General features: G+C 43.1%; 2 protein-coding genes across 2 annotated transcripts in view; one reads left to right on the top strand and one right to left on the bottom strand.

The window, feature by feature from the left end:
• shcbp1 (SHC SH2-domain binding protein 1) overlaps window positions 1–11,351 on the bottom strand; it is a 28,230-nt gene extending 16,879 nt beyond the window's left edge. Inside the window, exons 1-6 of the mRNA XM_072671483.1 lie at window positions 11,240–11,351; window positions 7,839–8,063; window positions 7,009–7,124; window positions 6,421–6,629; window positions 2,419–2,514; window positions 404–634 (exon numbers count right to left, since the gene is read on the bottom strand). Of these exons, the coding sequence (XP_072527584.1) occupies window positions 404–634; window positions 2,419–2,514; window positions 6,421–6,629; window positions 7,009–7,124; window positions 7,839–8,063; window positions 11,240–11,351 (989 nt within the window). The remainder of the gene's footprint in view (window positions 1–403; window positions 635–2,418; window positions 2,515–6,420; window positions 6,630–7,008; window positions 7,125–7,838; window positions 8,064–11,239) is intronic.
• Window positions 11,352–11,855: 504 nt separating this feature from the next.
• pop4 (POP4 homolog, ribonuclease P/MRP subunit) lies at window positions 11,856–16,344 on the top strand. Its single transcript, XM_072671488.1, has 7 exons — window positions 11,856–11,901; window positions 12,645–12,697; window positions 13,130–13,353; window positions 14,143–14,220; window positions 14,312–14,373; window positions 14,590–14,691; window positions 15,629–16,344. Exons 1-7 carry the CDS (start codon window positions 11,895–11,897, stop codon window positions 15,763–15,765), a joined length of 663 nt encoding a protein of 220 aa, XP_072527589.1. The 5' UTR covers window positions 11,856–11,894; the 3' UTR covers window positions 15,766–16,344.
• Window positions 16,345–17,309: the final 965 nt, after the last annotated feature.

The raw sequence follows: 17,309 nt of genomic DNA, 5'->3' as shown, positions 1-17,309 counted from the left end.
AGCCCTGCTGTAGACTATCCTTAACCAACTGCCCTCTGGGTAGGTATGACTGTCCCCCACCCCCCCCACCCCTTCACTCAGCGTGGGCGATGCTAGACGTCTAGACGTCTGAAAGCTGACATAAGAGAATCAGCAGTTAGTGTTCTCCTCCAAGCGTGTTGTGCTCCAGTGGTGGTGTGTTAACGGCAGTTTGAGAAGATCAGGCCTTCATCCCCCACTGTTACCCTTCTAGATAGTCAGGGAACTGGGAACGACTAAACTGAGGGGGGGAACAACTAAATAATAATAATAATAATAATAATAATAATAATAAAAAATAGATGCACTTGGATCAAAGAGAACTTTATAAAATAGCATTTTGCACTGAGTGAATAATCCCCCAGATCTCCACACACACACCAACCTGAGCAGCGGGTTCTCGATGATGCGCAGTTTGCGTTTGAGTGCCTCCATCTGCTCGTACATGCGCAGGCCCTCCACCATAGACACATTGTCCAGCTCCGACTCGGAGTCGCTGCTCAGACCGTTCCGCAAGCTGGAAAACTCCCGGAACGTCTGAGAACAACGCTCCAGAACCGAGTGGTACTCCTCCACCAGCCCCGTCGGCACTCTGTCCTCCAGAATATCATAGTATCTACAGAAAACACACACACACACACACACACACACACACACACACACACACACACACACGGAGTAAACTGAGTAAAATGAGGATGGTGACTGGACTCCTCTGTGTTTAATTTAGTGACTGTTGTTGACCTGATCTTCCAGCAGCACTGAAGACTTTATTACTTCAATTTATCATAAAAAATATTTTTAATATTTCAGGATGACTTAACTAAACTGGTAGGTAAGCTGTAGAACACTGAAAAAGGGGTTCTTTATCTCAGAACCAGACACGCTACCAACAACTTCCACCACTCTAAACATTAAAGGACCTCTGGTTTTACTAAAGAGCCCCTGAGGAACCCTGTTTATCGAAACCTGTTTAGCAATCAAACTACTGTGATCTGTGATCAGCGCGGTTTAAGCAGAGTGTGCATCTGAGAGCTACGCTCTAAGCAACAGTGGAACCCTATTAGAGCCATAAAGAACCAGAAACCACTACAAAAGGTTTTGCAACAATCTGAAAAACCCTTTAACCAAGCAAAGAACCCACTTAAGCATGGTCTGGGTTCTATGAAGAACCATTGGTCTTACTGATGACCTCATTTTTATCCCCTCACACTTTAAAGCATGTAGCTTTAAGAAGCACCATCCAGGTAAGAAGGGTTATGTAGTAAGAATTTAATAATTGAATAAAAATAATCATTTTAACTTTAAATATAAAAGCTAAGAGTAATCCGAGCCTCCATCCCTGCGGTTTGTGAGGGGGTGGGTGTGAGACGGTGGAGAGAGACAGCAGTACTTTAAGGATTGTCCTTTTTAGAAGTCTGTAAGTGTACACCCGACATCCTCCACGGCCACGGTTTCACAGCATCTCGTAAAGGAGGGAGCAGGGGAACGCTGTAGTGCAGTATAAATTAGAGCCAAGCACAACCCAGCCCGACCCCATCACCACACCAGCTAAACAACCTCCACTACTCCGCAGGCGGAGCCAAAACTGTGTCCATCTGCTTCGGTAACAAATGAACATGAAATCAGAGAGCGACAAAATCATGATAAAGCACAAAACCTCTCAGCGCTTAATTCTGCCTTATCTGTCCCGACTGCGGGTCGGAGCTTTATCGAGGGTTGTAAACGCTATAGGTGAGATTTAGAAGCAATCCATAAAGCGAGCAGCCTCCATCCTCAGGCTGGGGTGGATGCAGATATCGAATGGAGTGGGTGGGAAGATTAAACATTTGGTCAACACTGACACCCGGTGGTGAGAGTGAGAAGTGCACGACCGAGCGATGACGCCACTGAACAGAGATGTATTAAAGTGAGTAAGGGCAGATATTGAACAGAGAGGTTAATAAACTGAATAATGAATATTGTGATGAACACTGACACCTGCTGGTGAGTGCTGGAGCTACATAGCAGAGTGATGGCACTGGACTGCAGGGCTGAATGATTTAAAGAAGCTAATTGCAACTGTTTTTTTTAATGTTGTGACTATATTGTGACTGTTCCCTCTAAATTAAGCAGGATACCATCGCAGATTTAAATGATTGCAACATTTAATAAGATCATCATAAGGCTCCTGGACATCAGTTCTATAATGATACCTACTAATGATTAGACTTCTTCCAGTTATGTGGGAACCAGAACTGAACCACTTTAACTTCAGTCCGGCCAAACAGTCAAGTCATAGATCTAGAACTAAATTATCTAGAACCTCAAAGCTGAAAAACCATATTATTAAAATGACTTGGTAAACATCTGCCCAACGGTGTGATGACATCACTGGACAGAGAGAAATCACACACTTACAGTCGGAGGCGAGGCTCCACACAGCGAACAAAGTAATCAAACTCATCATCCTCATCTTCCTCATCCCACTTCCTCCATATGTGCTTGTAGAAAAACCTGCAGAGAAACAAAACAGGAGTGTGTAACACGGCGATGCGTCACCCTAACACACCTACAGCTGTCACTGAATTAAGAGCAAACTGGTTCCAGGTAAAAATGCAGGCTGATACAATCAGAGAAATCTGAGGACTTTAGGGGTTAAAGGGTTAAATAGTTTTGCAAGGCGCTGTAGAACACCGCTCTGCTAAAGTGTGGACACATGCAGAAATCAGGCTGAACTTCTGGAGGCTCTTTAAGGACGGGCTGTAAGACGACAGGGATGCTGACAGGCTGTGAAGCGGGCTGTGCCTGGCGTATGGAGGTATACGCCAGAAATGAATCATAAGAGAACATTTCTGCACAATATTTACATTTGAAAAGCCGGCGTGACCCATTTATTTCAGCACCACTTCAGCTGATTCTATTCAGGATGTCACTAAACATTACTGTCCCACAGAGCTGCACATCTGACATGCTGTACAACTGAAGCAGCTTCCTCAGCAGGTGCCCCAGGGTGTACAGAGCATGTGTGTGTGTGTGTGTGTGTGTGTGTGTTGGATCAGCGCAGAGACAGCAGCTCCTGCAGAACAGTAAACAGTGTATTACTGCAACCACACACACACACACACACACACACACACACACACACACACACACACACACACACACACACACACACACACACACGACCCTGAAACTCATTAATGTAAATGAATGCTCATTTAAATAATAAAACTGCTCTGCCCTGGCACCGCCCCTCCAAATCCTTCTGTACTAAACTGAGGCCGCTCACACTGGATCAATCAGGAATGTTGTTTTAAAATTAAAAACTGTTTTTAATTAAAGCTTTTCACAGACAAGCATCTAAAAGTAGACCATCATGCTCAATAACCTTACCGATCCATCCTCATCTATAATCATATTCATATTAATCTATTGCTATTCATACACACCTGCACCCATCACATCCATCCCAACCTACACTGATATCCATCAATACAACACCCACACAATCGGTATCACTGGGGCAGTGGTGCTCAGCACTGGGCTGCTGATGACAGGGTTGCGGGTTCATTACCTGGGCTTGGCCAGGTGCCACTGTTGGGCCCCTGAGCAATGCCCTTAACCCTCACCGCTCCAGGCATGCATGCTCACCGTCACTTTGCCCACTAGTGTGTGTGTCCAACACAAATGCTTGTCTTTGTCTTGTCAATATATATACACACACACACACACACACACACACACACACACACACACACACACACACACACAGGGGGAAAAAGTATTTAGTCTGTCACCAATTGTGCAAGTTCTCCCACTTAAAAAGATGAGAGAGGCTGTAATTGACATCATAGGTAGACTCAACTATGAGAGACAAAATGAGAAAAACATTCTGAAAATCACATTGTCTGATTTATAAAGAATTTATTTGTAAATAATGGAGCAAAATAAGTATTTGGTCAATAACAAAAGTTCATCTAAATACTTTGTTATATATCCTTTGTTGGCAATGACAGAGGTCAATCGTTTTCTGTAAGTCTTCTCAAGGTTGGCTCACACCGCTGCTGGTATGTTGGCCCATTCCTCCATGCAGATCTCCTCTAGAGCAGTGATGTTTTGGGGCTGTCAGCGGCAACACGGACTTTCAACTCCCTCCAAAGGTTTTCTATGGGGTTGAGATCTGGAGACTGGCCAGGCCACTCCAGGACCTTGAAATGCTTCTTACGAAGCCACTCCTTTGTTGCCCTGGCAGTGTGCTTGGGATCATTGTCATGCTGAAAGACCCAGCCACGTTTCATCTTCAATGCCCTTGCTGATGGAAGGAGGTTTGCACTCAAAATCTCACAATACACGGCCCCATTCATTCTTTCATGTACACGGACCAGTCGTCCTAGTCCCTTTGCAGAGAAACAGCCCCAAAGCATGATGTTGCCGCCCCCATGCTTCACAGTTGGTGTTCATGGTGTTCTTTGGATGCAACTCAGCATTCACTCTCCTCCAAACACAGCGAGTTGTGTTTGTACCAAACAGTTCTACTTTGGTTTCATCTGACCATCAGACATTCTCCCAAAACTCTTCCAGAACATCCAAATGCTCTCTAGCAAACTTCAGACGGGCCGGATATGTACTGGCTTAAGCAGGGGAACACGTCTGGCACTGCAGGATCTGAGTCCCTGGTGGCGTAGTGTGTTACTGACGGTAGCCTTTGTAACGGTGGTCCAGCTTTCTGCAGGTCATTCACTAGGTCCCCCCGTGTGGTTCTGGGATTTTTGCTCACCGTTCTTGTGATCATTTTGACCCCACGGGCTGAGATCTTGCGTGGAGCCCCTGATGGAGGGAGATTAGCAGTGGTCTTGTAGGTCTCCCATTTTCTGATTATTGCTCCACAGTAGATTTCTTCACACCAAGCTGCTGCCTATTGCAGATTCAGTCTTCCAGCCTGGTGCAGGTCTACAGGTCTGTTTCTGGTGTCCTTCCACAGCTCTTTGGTCTTCACCATAGTGGAGTTTGGAGTGGGACTGTTTGAGGTTGTGGGCAGGTGTCTTTTATACTGTTAACCAGTTCAAACAGGTGCCATTAATACAGGTAATGAGTGGAGGACAGAGAAGCCTCTTAAAGAAGAAGTTACAGGTCTGTGACAGACAGAAATCTTGCTTGTTTGTAGGTGACCAAATACTTATTTTCCACCATTATTTACAAATAAATTCTTTATAAATCAGACAATGTGATTTTCAGAATGTTTTTCTCATTTTGTCTCTCATAGTTGAGTCTACCTATGATGTCAGTTACAGCCTCTCTCATCTTTTTAAGTGGGAGAACTTGCACAACTGGTGACTGACTAAATACTTTTTCCCCCACTGTATCTCCCAATCTACACTCTATCATATAATCAAATCCCATCCACCATCCCAATGTCTGTCCCTACCAATCAATACCTGCACTACGGCTGTATTATATATAGGGCAATATTTATTTTGAGATGTATATTGCGATATTAAAAAAAATAATAACGCAGCACACAGGAGCTCTAGATGTCAATAATCCAACATGTCATGATGTTACTAATGCACTGTGTACCCAATACTGGAGCAGAATAAATGATATTGGGTGGTAGGTCTGGTAGGTCTGTGTGAAGTTTTTGTATTGAGCAGAAAAAAAGAATAATTTGACATTGCATAAGACACTGCACGTCCGGCGACATGACTACTGCGCATCTGCACATCAGATAATGATGCTGACATGACGTACTGTGCAGCCCTAACCTAGACCCATCAATACCAATACCTATCCATCCCAGTCTACTGCACATGCACACGTTGTGATAGTGCTGCTGAATGGGTGCACTGTGCAGCTCTACAGTGATTATGGATGGGATGGATGTGTAGTCTCATCGCAGGACATGCAAGTTCATGTAGGGTAAATAAAACAGGTACAACGATACAAAAATTCCCTGCTCACATTTTCCATGACTGATCTACCAGAGGCAGCCGATATCTGCCCAATATCACTTCTTTTATTCCAATCTTCCACACAGAGTGCATTATTAATACCATGACATGTTGGATTACTGATTTCTGGAGAAATCTGGTGAAAATGTCTATATTTTTTAATATTGCTATATATATATATATATATATATATATATATATATATATATATATATATATATATATATATATACATATACACATACACACACACACAAACACACACACAACTCAATAATGCTAAATAAATAGTGCAATGCCACTTTTTTCTAACATCAATCCATCCCCATCATATCCATACTCACACACAGAACTACATACACAGGGTGCACAAAATTAGCTTCAATGTGTGTGTGTGTGTGTGTGTGTGTGTGTGTGTGTGTGTGTGTGTGTGTGTGTGTGTGCAGTGCAATAATCTGAGAGAGAGCTGAACCTGAGATGCTCCAGAGCCAAAGCCGTTTGGTCAAAGTCTCCAGACTCGTCATAAACCACGTGGAGCTCCTGCAGGGGCACTTTGTTTAGCGTGGCCTCCAGTAACGTCTTCATCGAGTCCTCCGTGAGCTCACAGCCTCGCGCCTCACACTGCAGCGGCATCACCAGCTCCACCTTCCCTCGCAGATTCTTATAGTCAACGTCCACCACCTACAACAAGTAAAGGAAGCTCGAAGCCTGTGCTTGATCATGTGGATGATTCTGACAATGTAATAGTCTGATATCTAGAACATGGACTAAAGTACACATACAACTCCACCATTAGCACTGAAATGTTCTAGATAAACAGGGCAAAACACACAAACTAAATTAGGATCAAGTATATGTTAACTACAGAATTACAATAAAATGACTTCATTACATTTCTAACTACTGTTATGATTATATATATACACGCACACACACACACACACACACACACACACACACACACACACACATACACACACTTTATGAGGCAAAAATGTTCAATTCCTCTGTCCTCAAACCACCCCCCCTCCCCAGACAGCGCGTGCAGAGCGTTACTCACTTCAACCAGCACATCAAACACGTCAGTGTGCCACAGCGCCTGCCAATCACACGGCTCCACAACCTTCTCCAGGTAATCAGCAGTGAAATCCTTCACCTCGGATGGTTTACAGTCACCTGCACCAAACAGAAAAACCCTCAGTGAAGAAGAACGCTCACCAGGCCAGGTTCCCCAAGAGCACCTCACCACAAAGACTGCTATTAAATGGTAGAGCGAGCATCATACTGAGCTCTCTCTCTCTCTCTACCTGTTAAAGGAGCAGTTTGGTGAAAATCAAATCTCGATTGATCAGAGCTCAGATTCAATCGATCAGCTGAGTCATGTTTAGTGTCTGAGCTTCTTTAGTTACTACAGGAGATGCTAGGCTAACAAACACTGGACTGTCACCAAGCTCATCTCCAAAAATAACTGGTGAGGATTCGTTTATTTATTTTCTTCATAATTTTAAGAGCAATATCCACAATGTTTAAGGTAAAACAGGTAATGCATTATTTACAAATTAAAGCTAAAACGAACTGGAACTACATTCAGCTGTGTGGAGGACTGCATGTTCATAATCATAATCCCCTTAATTATTAATATTATTTTGACTACTACTAATAAGAATATCAAGTTTTTTTCAGATTTTTTTCCATGTTTTTCCTTTTACCCAGTAAAGTGTATTATCTTCAGAAGTATCTGCATGGTTCCATAAAAAAACAAAACAAAACAAAAACAAACAAACAAAAAAAAAAAAAAAACACACAGTAATCAGAGGACGAGCTCAGTGATGTAGCGATGATTATCAGGAGAGACGGCTCTATAAGGGGTGTTAGTATCAGGTGAGTTACCGAGCATGTAATCCTGATACGCTTTGAATCTCTCGTAGAAAACCAGATGGTTGGTTTGGAAGACATGGGGCAGCCCGCCGCTCCCAAACGGCTCGGCCCGCTGTAAATGTGTGCACGGCTTTTCATCGTTTGACAGGCCATCTGTGCCGCTGTCATCTTCTTCATCATCATCCTCGTCATCATCTTCATCTTCTTCTTCGTCGCCCTCTTCATTCTGAAACAGCTCTAATGAAGAGAAGGTTTCCATCACACAGGTTCATTAATCCACATTAACTCTGTGTTCATTTCTCACTCACCTTTAAGCTGAGAAATGTGACAATAAACCTGCTTTATCTGAGATTACTGAGCGGGAATGTAATCTAATGTGTGAAGACTGCATTACTTTACACTCTGCTGGAAGCCCAGTCTACTGTATCAGTATCAGTATACAGTAGAAACAGCCCCACTGATACGACCCTGCTCTGCTCTCAGAGGTTTACAGCTGTGAGTTTATTAGTAGGGTAAGTTTACATTAGCAGTAGATCATTATTCCTGTAGTCTCTTCATTTTACTGTATTCTCTTTTCTCCATCATGAGAACCTGCAGTAGTTCTTTATACTGTATCAGAACTTTATGATGAATGATCAATAGAAATTCTCCAACATGACTCTGAATAAACTCTTTTTCCTCCTCCTGTAAAGTCGTCATCTTTGAGATACAGGGTTTGTGCCTCGTCGACAGCAATAATATCTAAATAAGGACATTGTTAAGAATTGCCATTCACCTGCTTTTAGCTGTTAAAGTCTTGGGACATTTTAGAGAGAAGTTACTGTATGCTGGTGAACCACGGTACTAATCAATCTGATCTAATGACTAATGACTTCACTGGCAGTAGCGTATTCAGCTGTTTTAATACTTTTAGTATATGAAGTCAATATTAATGTGAGCTTGAGTTAATATGGATAATGACCCCCCACCCTGACCCCCACCCTGACCCCCACCCTGACCCCCACCCTGACCCCCACCCTGACCTCAACAACTAATATCAGCTGCTACACTGAGAGCAGAGCTGAATCAGTACAGTATTACTGAGTGTTTATACTGACAGGGTCATATTAATACAGGTACTGTTATAAACACAGCTGGTACTCACTCTGGGTTTGCAGGAAATCAGTACATCAGTAAGTCAGTATTCAGTAAGTGAGTATTCAGTAAGTCAGTGAGTATTCAGTAAGTCAGTAAGTGGGTATTTAGTAAGTCAGTATTCAGTAAGTCAGTGAGTATTCAGTGAGTAAGTATTCAGTAAGTCAGTAAGTCAGTATTCAGTAAGTCAGTAAGTCAGTATTCAGTAAGTCAGTAAGTCAGTATTCAGTAAGTCAGTAAGTCAGTATTCAGTAAGTATTCAGTAAGTCAGTAAGTGAGTATTCAGTAAGTCAGTATTCAGTAAGTCAGTGAGTATTCAGTAGGTCAGAAAGTCAGTATTCAGTAAGTCAGTGAGTATTCAGTCAGTAAGTCAGTATTCAGTAAGTCAGTATTCAGTAAGTCAGTAAGTCAGTATTCAGTAAGTGAGTATTCAGTAAGTGAGTATTCAGTAAGTCAGTAAGTGAGTATTCAGTAAGTCAGTAAGTGAGTATTCAGTAAGTCAGTAAGTCAGTATTCAGTAAGTCAGTAATCAGTAAGTCAGTAATCAGTAAGTCAGTAAGTCAGTATTCAGTAAGTCAGTAAGTCAGTATTCAGTAAGTCAGTATTCAGTAAGTCAGTATTCAGTAAGTCAGTAAGTCAGTATTCAGTATTCAGTAAGTCAGTAAGTGAGTATTCAGTAAGTCAGTAAGTCAGTATTCAGTAAGTCAGTATTCAGTAAGTCAGTAAGTCAGTATTCAGTATTCAGTAAGTCAGTATTCAGTAAGTCAGTAAGTCAGTATTCAGTAAGTCAGTATTCAGTAAGTCAGTAAGTGAGTATTCAGTAAGTCAGTAAGTGAGTAAGTCAGTATTCAGTAAGTCAGTAAGTCAGTATTCAGTATTCAGTAAGTCAGTATTCAGTAAGTCAGTAAGTGAGTATTCAGTAAGTCAGTATTCAGTAAGTCAGTAAGTCAGTATTCAGTAAGTCAGTATTCAGTAAGTCAGTATTCAGTAAGTCAGTATTCAGTAAGTCAGTAAGTCAGTATTCAGTAAGTCAGTATTCAGTAAGTCAGTAAGTCAGTATTCAGTAAGTCAGTATTCAGTAAGTCAGTAAGTCAGTATTCAGTAAGTCAGTATTCAGTATTCAGTAAGTCAGTATTCAGTAAGTCAGTATTCAGTAAGTCAGTATTCAGTAAGTCAGTGAGTATTCAGTCAGTAAGTCAGTATTCAGTAAGTCAGTAAGTCAGTATTCAGTAAGTCAGTATTCAGTAAGTCAGTATTCAGTAAGTCAGTAAGTCAGTATTCAGTAAGTCAGTATTCAGTAAGTCAGTAAGTCAGTATTCAGTAAGTCAGTATTCAGTAAGTCAGTAAGTCAGTATTCAGTAAGTCAGTATTCAGTAAGTCAGTAAGTCAGTATTCAGTAAGTCAGTATTCAGTAAGTCAGTAAGTCAGTATTCAGTAAGTCAGTAAGTCAGTATTCAGTAAGTCAGTATTCAGTAAGTCAGTAAGTCAGTATTCAGTAAGTCAGTATTCAGTAAGTCAGTAAGTCAGTATTCAGTAAGTCAGTATTCAGTATTCAGTAAGTCAGTATTCAGTAAGTCAGTATTCAGTAAGTCAGTGAGTATTCAGTCAGTAAGTCAGTATTCAGTAAGTCAGTATTCAGTAAGTCAGTAAGTCAGTATTCAGTAAGTCAGTAAGTCAGTATTCAGTAAGTCAGTAAGTCAGTAAGTCAGTATTCAGTAAGTCAGTATTCAGTAAGTCAGTATTCAGTAAGTCAGTAAGTGAGTATTCAGTAAGTCAGTATTCAGTAAGTCAGTATTCAGTAAGTCAGTGAGTATTCAGTCAGTAAGTCAGTATTCAGTAAGTCAGTATTCAGTAAGTCAGTAAGTCAGTATTCAGTAAGTCAGTAAGTCAGTATTCAGTAAGTCAGTAAGTCAGTAAGTCAGTATTCAGTAAGTCAGTATTCAGTAAGTCAGTATTCAGTAAGTCAGTAAGTCAGTATTCAGTAAGTCAGTATTCAGTATTCAGTAAGTCAGTAAGTCAGTATTCAGTAAGTCAGTAAGTCAGTATTCAGTAAGTCAGTATTCAGTATTCAGTAAGTCAGTAAGTCAGTATTCAGTAAGTCAGTAAGTCAGTATTCAGTAAGTCAGTATTCAGTAAGTCAGTATTCAGTAAGTCAGTAAGTCAGTATTCAGTAAGTCAGTAAGTCAGTATTCAGTAAGTCAGTATTCAGTAAGTCAGTAAGTCAGTAAGTCAGTATTCAGTAAGTCAGTATTCAGTACAGTGAGTGTGGGTTCTGGTACCTCTCGGTAATATTTTGGACCGCGGTTCTGCTTCCCTCTGGTCGGGCTGTTGATCCCCCAGCGGCCGCTGCTCCCCGCCCTCAGACACACACACTCCACCGCCCTCAGACATCTTCTGCTGCTTCAGTATCGCAGCCCTCTGGATGTCGAGCCGCCTCAGTAAGTGTATGAATCTATAACCGAATATAAAAGTGTAAAGTGTGGATATGTAAATATTATATATAAATATGTAAATGAGGGAAGTGTCCGCGCTGCCCGCTCCAAACCTGCAGCTTTCAAATTCACCCTGCACACGCACGGACCAATAGACAGCGGCGTCCGGTGACAGCGCACCAATAGAGAGCGGCTTCGCCCTGTAGGGGCGGGGTTTAGCAAAAAGACTCGTTTTTTAAAGGGGACAGACACCGAAACTCATCAAAGACATTAAACCATCAATTAAAGGTGTTTAACTAAACTATACAGACCATAACTCATCAAATATTCCATAAACACTGGCTGTTCAACGAGTTATTAAAGCGTAAAACTTTAATAACTAACTAGATAAATAAAAGATAAATACCTGAATCAGTGAAGCTGTGGTCGATTGCTCAGGCCTGGTCCCTGACTCGGCGCTCGGCGCTCGTCGCTCCGCACTGAGCGCTCATGTGGCTCCAGCATGGAGAGTAAGTGCGGGTTAAAGATTATATTTATAATATACAGCAGATTTAGTGTTACTGTAGTGTGATCTGTGCTCGCTGTGCGTTTTCTACTGTGCCTGACTGCTGATCTGAGACTGACCAGCTAAACCAGTCCTCCTCGCCTCGTTTATTCATGTGTGTTTTGGTTTCACTGGTTTAGTTTCAGTAGTAATGAGACCTGAACTCACCTGTGAGATCACAGACAGTCCTGCACTACACCTGCATGCCCCACTCTGCTGTACACAAGGCTCCTACTGCTCTAGAGGAACTGAGTTTGGGGTCTCTGTGTAGCTCAGAGTTAGAGATGACCCCATTCAGGTGAGGGGGGGTTAAAAGCAGGTTCTAGAGCCGAACTCTTCTCAGAACTCTGGTAGAACCGTGTCTCAGGCATCAGGCAGCGTCTTCATCACCATTAGGTGAAGAACTTTCTGTAAGGAGCTTTTATTAGAGCTTCAGACGTCTGCTTCCCTTCACCTCCACTGTAGAACCACAGCTCTGACTGGGGGAGCTTATCTAGAACCTCCACTGTAGAACTCCAGCTCTGACTGGGGGAGCTTATCTAGAACCTCCACTGTAGAACTCCAGCTCTGACTGAGTAATGTAATGTTATCTAGAACCGAGCATTTTGCACTAAACCCCCACCCTGAATGAGTGGGAACTGTGCATCAGGCTGAGAACGTAACGCTAAATCACACTCAGGTTCTGCTGTTGCTCTGTCTTGTCTGCAGAAGTGGTGTTGTCCAGAATTCCTCCAGATGACGGTAAACTTCTAGGAGTTCAGGTGAGGGATCCTTTCAGTGACTGATTTCCTCCTTTTACAGCAAACCAAACCGCCAAGCTGCCTGGATTGTTCAGATCACCTTCTTTTAACCATTTAATGCCGCAGTTTCTGCAGTAAACTGAACTTGCTGAATCACTAAGATGCTATAAGATAAGATAAGAGAGTCCTTTATTAGTCCCGCAGTGGGGAAATTCTCAGTGTCAGCAGAAAGGGAGAGCAAGACACTCCGTTACAAAAAAATGTAGATAAATAATTTACACTATAAACACAATATAAATAAGTAAAAAAGCAATAACAATATTATTTACAGATTATTGCAAATGACTCTTAAAAGTTACCAGTATAAGCCTGGTCTGAACACGACGGCAGAAACTGGGTCATAGTGGATCACGGCAGCCCTGCTTTGTCTCTGAGTGTGTGTCCTGTGTTCAGTCTCAGCACGGCACAGCTGCAGACAAGTTCACCAGCGCCTTCCTGAAGAGCAGCCTGCCTCAGCTGACCGATGAGGCCGTCAAAGACGTCCTGCTCCGCCGGGCCGTGGTGCTGCAGTACGCCGGGCGGAAGAAGGCCAGGGGGAAGAAGACGAAAGCTAAAGGGCTGAACGCTAAAGAACGCAGGGAGCTGAAAGTGTTCCAGCTGAAACCTGAGCATCAGAAGTGTGTATCAGACCTCCCACCTCTCACCCAGTCCTCCTGTGCTCATCCCAGAAATCTGCAAAAGTTTGAGCACCTTGGGTTCAATGACTTGTTGATGTTCAGAGTGTAAATAAGCGGATAAATCAACATAAGTGTGACATTTTTTTTCTCCACATTAATAAATAATAATAATAGAATAAACCTAATGCAGTTACGTTTGCTCATACACATTTAAGGTTGTTTTCCACAATATAGTAAATAAACACTAATTATTCACTAAATAAATCTACTTTAGAATGTGCAGAATTGTCTGTGTGGAGGGCGTGAGCTATTTGCACTGGACGTGTAATTTAATCAGGGTGCTCAAACTTTTACACGAGACTGTGTGTGTGTATATGTATATGTGATCCTTGCATGTTTAAGGTGGTCATAACTTCAGGCTCCTGCAGGTTTCTGCCACTGCTGGTAGACCCGTATGACCGTATGCTACCCTATGTCTGAAGATTCAGCTCCTTTCTTCACACTGTGGTCTTCAACACGCCCAAATGCTGCCAATCATTAACTGTATCTGCTTTGTGACCCATTTTCCACACATCCAACTAGACCCTCACTGCACTGTCCCAACTCCTCTCAATCTATAAACCCCTCACACACCCCACAGGTATTTATAGCCCCATCGTCCTCATGCAGCGCCATCTGCAGGAGCCTGAAGTTACCAGAGTGGCAGAGGTCAGTCGTTCTGTGCAGCAGTGAAGCCTCTGCTCACTGCATTTCCTCTCGTTCAGGACTAACAGTGGTCTGATTCTGCAGGTATGAACTTTTCCTGCCTCTGCATGAGTTGTGGAAGCAGTACATCACAGATCTGTGTAACGGACTCAAGCCTGGAAGGTGAGGATGGTGATGATCTCTGACCGTAGTGCAGATCGGGGATGTAGGTCTGATCTGTAACGTGTTTCCTTTGTCTTCTTTTAAACAACAGCAACCCACAGACCATCCAGCAGAAGCTCCTGAAGGCTGATTTTCACGGCGCTGTTTTATCAGGTTAGTGGACACACGAGTGTGATCTGACTGTCCTCTGCTGCGGCGAGCCTCAGAGGTGTGAGCCATCCACGTTTCTGCTCCAACCCAACTCCCAACAGCGTGGACTGCTGCAGAGGACGAGTGCTCACAGTGGAGCTCCCTCAAACGCTCAAACTGGGTTAAAATATGATTATTTAAAGATGACTGATCTCACTCAACAATTATTTTGTCCCACAGTGGTCCGATCAAAATGTCCGTCTTACGTTGGGACCACTGGAATCCTCGTGCAGGAGCTGAAGCACGTCTTCAAGATCATCACTAAAGAGGACCGGCTGAAAAGTAAGACTGTGCTTTTCATTGGAATGATTAAAGGATCGGATTACTGTGAAATATAGATCTTGGCTCATATTTGTCAAACTTCAGAGTGAGAATGCTGATCTGGGATCAGTTACAGTTCACTGTGTTAAATTATCCAAGGATCGCCGGGTCATGCTGAATCCCGGGTCATGCTGAATCCCGGGTCATGCTGCTTGCCATCGGCAGGCGGAGTCAGAGAGAGCACAACTGGCCTTTCTCTCTCAGGGGTGGGCTGATGGCACTTCCTCCCCACTTTACTCCTAGTGTGATGCTGAGGTTGTGATGTTGGTCAGTGCAGGCGTCTGTTAGCTGTTGTATCAGACCTGGGGAGCTGGGTTTCCTCCGAGTGCGCCGACTTCCTAGCAATGCTGCATCAGCGGCAGCTGGAAAAGAGGCGGTGTCTGAGCAGACGTGATGGTATTTAACATGAACAGGAAAAGGGAAATTGACCTTCCAAACTGTGTAGAAAATTACAAATAAAGGAGTATTATACACACTGTAACCCCCCCCCCCCCCCTCATTTACATATCTTAGCCTAACGAGCACAGGCTGGGTAATTGTAAGAGACGGAGAGGTTGGTGTAGAATGAGCTGATCAGTATATTGACCATTTGTTTGGTCCTATTTCCTGCATTACACTGGATTCCTTAATACATTACTGCTGTATAATGGAAACACTGCATATTTATCCTGTAAAAAAACAAATCTACAACAAAAAGAACGGTTGAGAGAAGATTTTATACTAACATGTACATTCTTTATCTATCTAGCCTTCTAGTCTTCTTCATCCGTCTGTCTGTTGCCTTGTACTGAGCAATGACTGTAAGGCTGAATCTATCTAGAACCGTTTTGCTGAGCGGGTAAGACCTCCACTCTTCAGACAGGGTGACTAATCAGAAACTCCGCTGTGTGTGTTCCAGCCATCCCGAAGAGGAACAGTGTGTTCAGCGTGGAGGTCGGTGACTTCATCACACACATCTACGGCAGTAAGTTTGAGCTACGGTCCAGCGAGCGCTCGGCCAAGAAGTTCAAAGTAAAAGGCACCATCGACCTTTAACTGAGCTATTCTTCCTTCTGGACCTTCCTCATAGCGCCGTCTGCAGCTACAGGACCTTGTGCTTCACATTTCTTCTGGAACGAGACATATAGGCCTTGTTGTGGGTGATGGTGTTCTATAAAGGCTTTCTTCATTTTGTGATGTAATTTATTCTGTTAAAGTGTTTATACACACTTGATCTGGTGCACACAGGAAGCTTTGTTATAATTCCCGGTTCTGCCGACAGTGTGTTTGTTTTTTTTTTGTTTTTTTTTGTTTTCGCTTTTTTTTTTTTTTTGGCTAAGTGACTTCTTATCTCTGTGAGCTGAATCTCTTCTCTACCTAGAAGGTTTTCCTGTATTCCAGGCTTTGTCGATGTTCTGCTTTGTGGTACACAGAACATTTTAGTTTTAGAACATTTAAGAAGAACTTTACTTTGTGTGGCACCTCCTAACACCTTCTTAAATATGTGGACATACAGGACAAGTGCATTAAAAGAACAATAAGAGGACCATCGTGTCTGTTAATGGTTTTTTTTTTTGTTTTTTTTGTTTTTCTGACTTTGGTTTGGGACATATGAGGTGTTTTGCTGCCCATAAGGGGGCGCTAGTGTTAGACTACCAGACACAGAGTACACAGAGAGTACTGTACTGTAAACCTCTTGATTGGTGTTTTTGCTGTAATTTCTGTTAAACAGTAGTTTGCGATGGCAGAGAATGTGTATATCTGGGGTTTGTCCACAAGGGGGCTCCAAAATCACTCTGCTCTCTTTTCCCCTCAGCGTCTCTCGCTGCAGGTTTTACATGTATGAGACAGGGGAGTGGTGTGTTGTGGAATTGAACCTCAGTCAACTACAGCAAAGACTGTCCTACCCACAACAACACACCAGTCAGCTGTGTGTGTCTGTCGCTGAGCTCATGGTTAAAAACACCTGTGGTATGTAATCTGATGCTTGGCTGTTTTGGAAGAGTTACACAAGATCCTCCGAGTGTTACGACACCGAGCCAGCATCCACTGCCAGCTCTGATAAACACAGAGGAGATCAGTGCTGATACGTTACCCCTGAACCGATCAGTCACTGCTGATTACATTAGTAATCAATCAGTCCATTGTTCCGACCCTGAATCGGGTGGAGGAGACAGCCGCACCTGCTCAAAAGTCAAGGTGCTTTCTATGACACCATGAAACTCTGGTTCTCTTAAAGAGAGAACCCTTCCAGTAAACAAGCTGAGCAGAGAGCGCTACAGCTCAGCGCTGGGGAGCTTCACGCCCTCCTAACCTGCCTGGTGTTATCTGCTCAGGGCTGCTCTATTGGTCAGAGCTTTTCTACAGAGGTTATCCAGCTGTTCGCTTAGTTACCCTGAAGTTCTCCTCACAAGGGCGGTGTGGATACTTTTGGATGTGCAGAGGGGGTCAGTGGTACTAGATGGGTGTATAGACCCGTGGCGTGTGCAGTTTCGGAGTCTGAATGATGCTCTTAGCTGATCTGATTGTTTATGAAGGTGAGCAGGGTGAGGATCTCCGGGCTGTTTGGACACCCCTGACCGGTTTAACTGGCTGCTCTG

This window comes from Salminus brasiliensis, chromosome 25, assembly GCF_030463535.1.
Source record: "Salminus brasiliensis chromosome 25, fSalBra1.hap2, whole genome shotgun sequence".
Taxonomy (NCBI): Eukaryota; Metazoa; Chordata; class Actinopteri; order Characiformes; family Bryconidae; genus Salminus; species Salminus brasiliensis.
This window is presented reverse-complemented; position numbering and strand designations above follow the sequence as displayed.

Bases quoted from the DNA above. Each gene is read 5' to 3' on its own strand.
- pop4 (XM_072671488.1), top strand. The intron at 12,698-13,129 runs GTGAGGGATCCT...TCCTGTGTTCAG, and splicing joins GTAAACTTCTAGGAGTTCAG to TCTCAGCACGGCACAGCTGC. The intron at 14,374-14,589 runs GTTAGTGGACAC...TTTGTCCCACAG, and splicing joins TCACGGCGCTGTTTTATCAG to TGGTCCGATCAAAATGTCCG.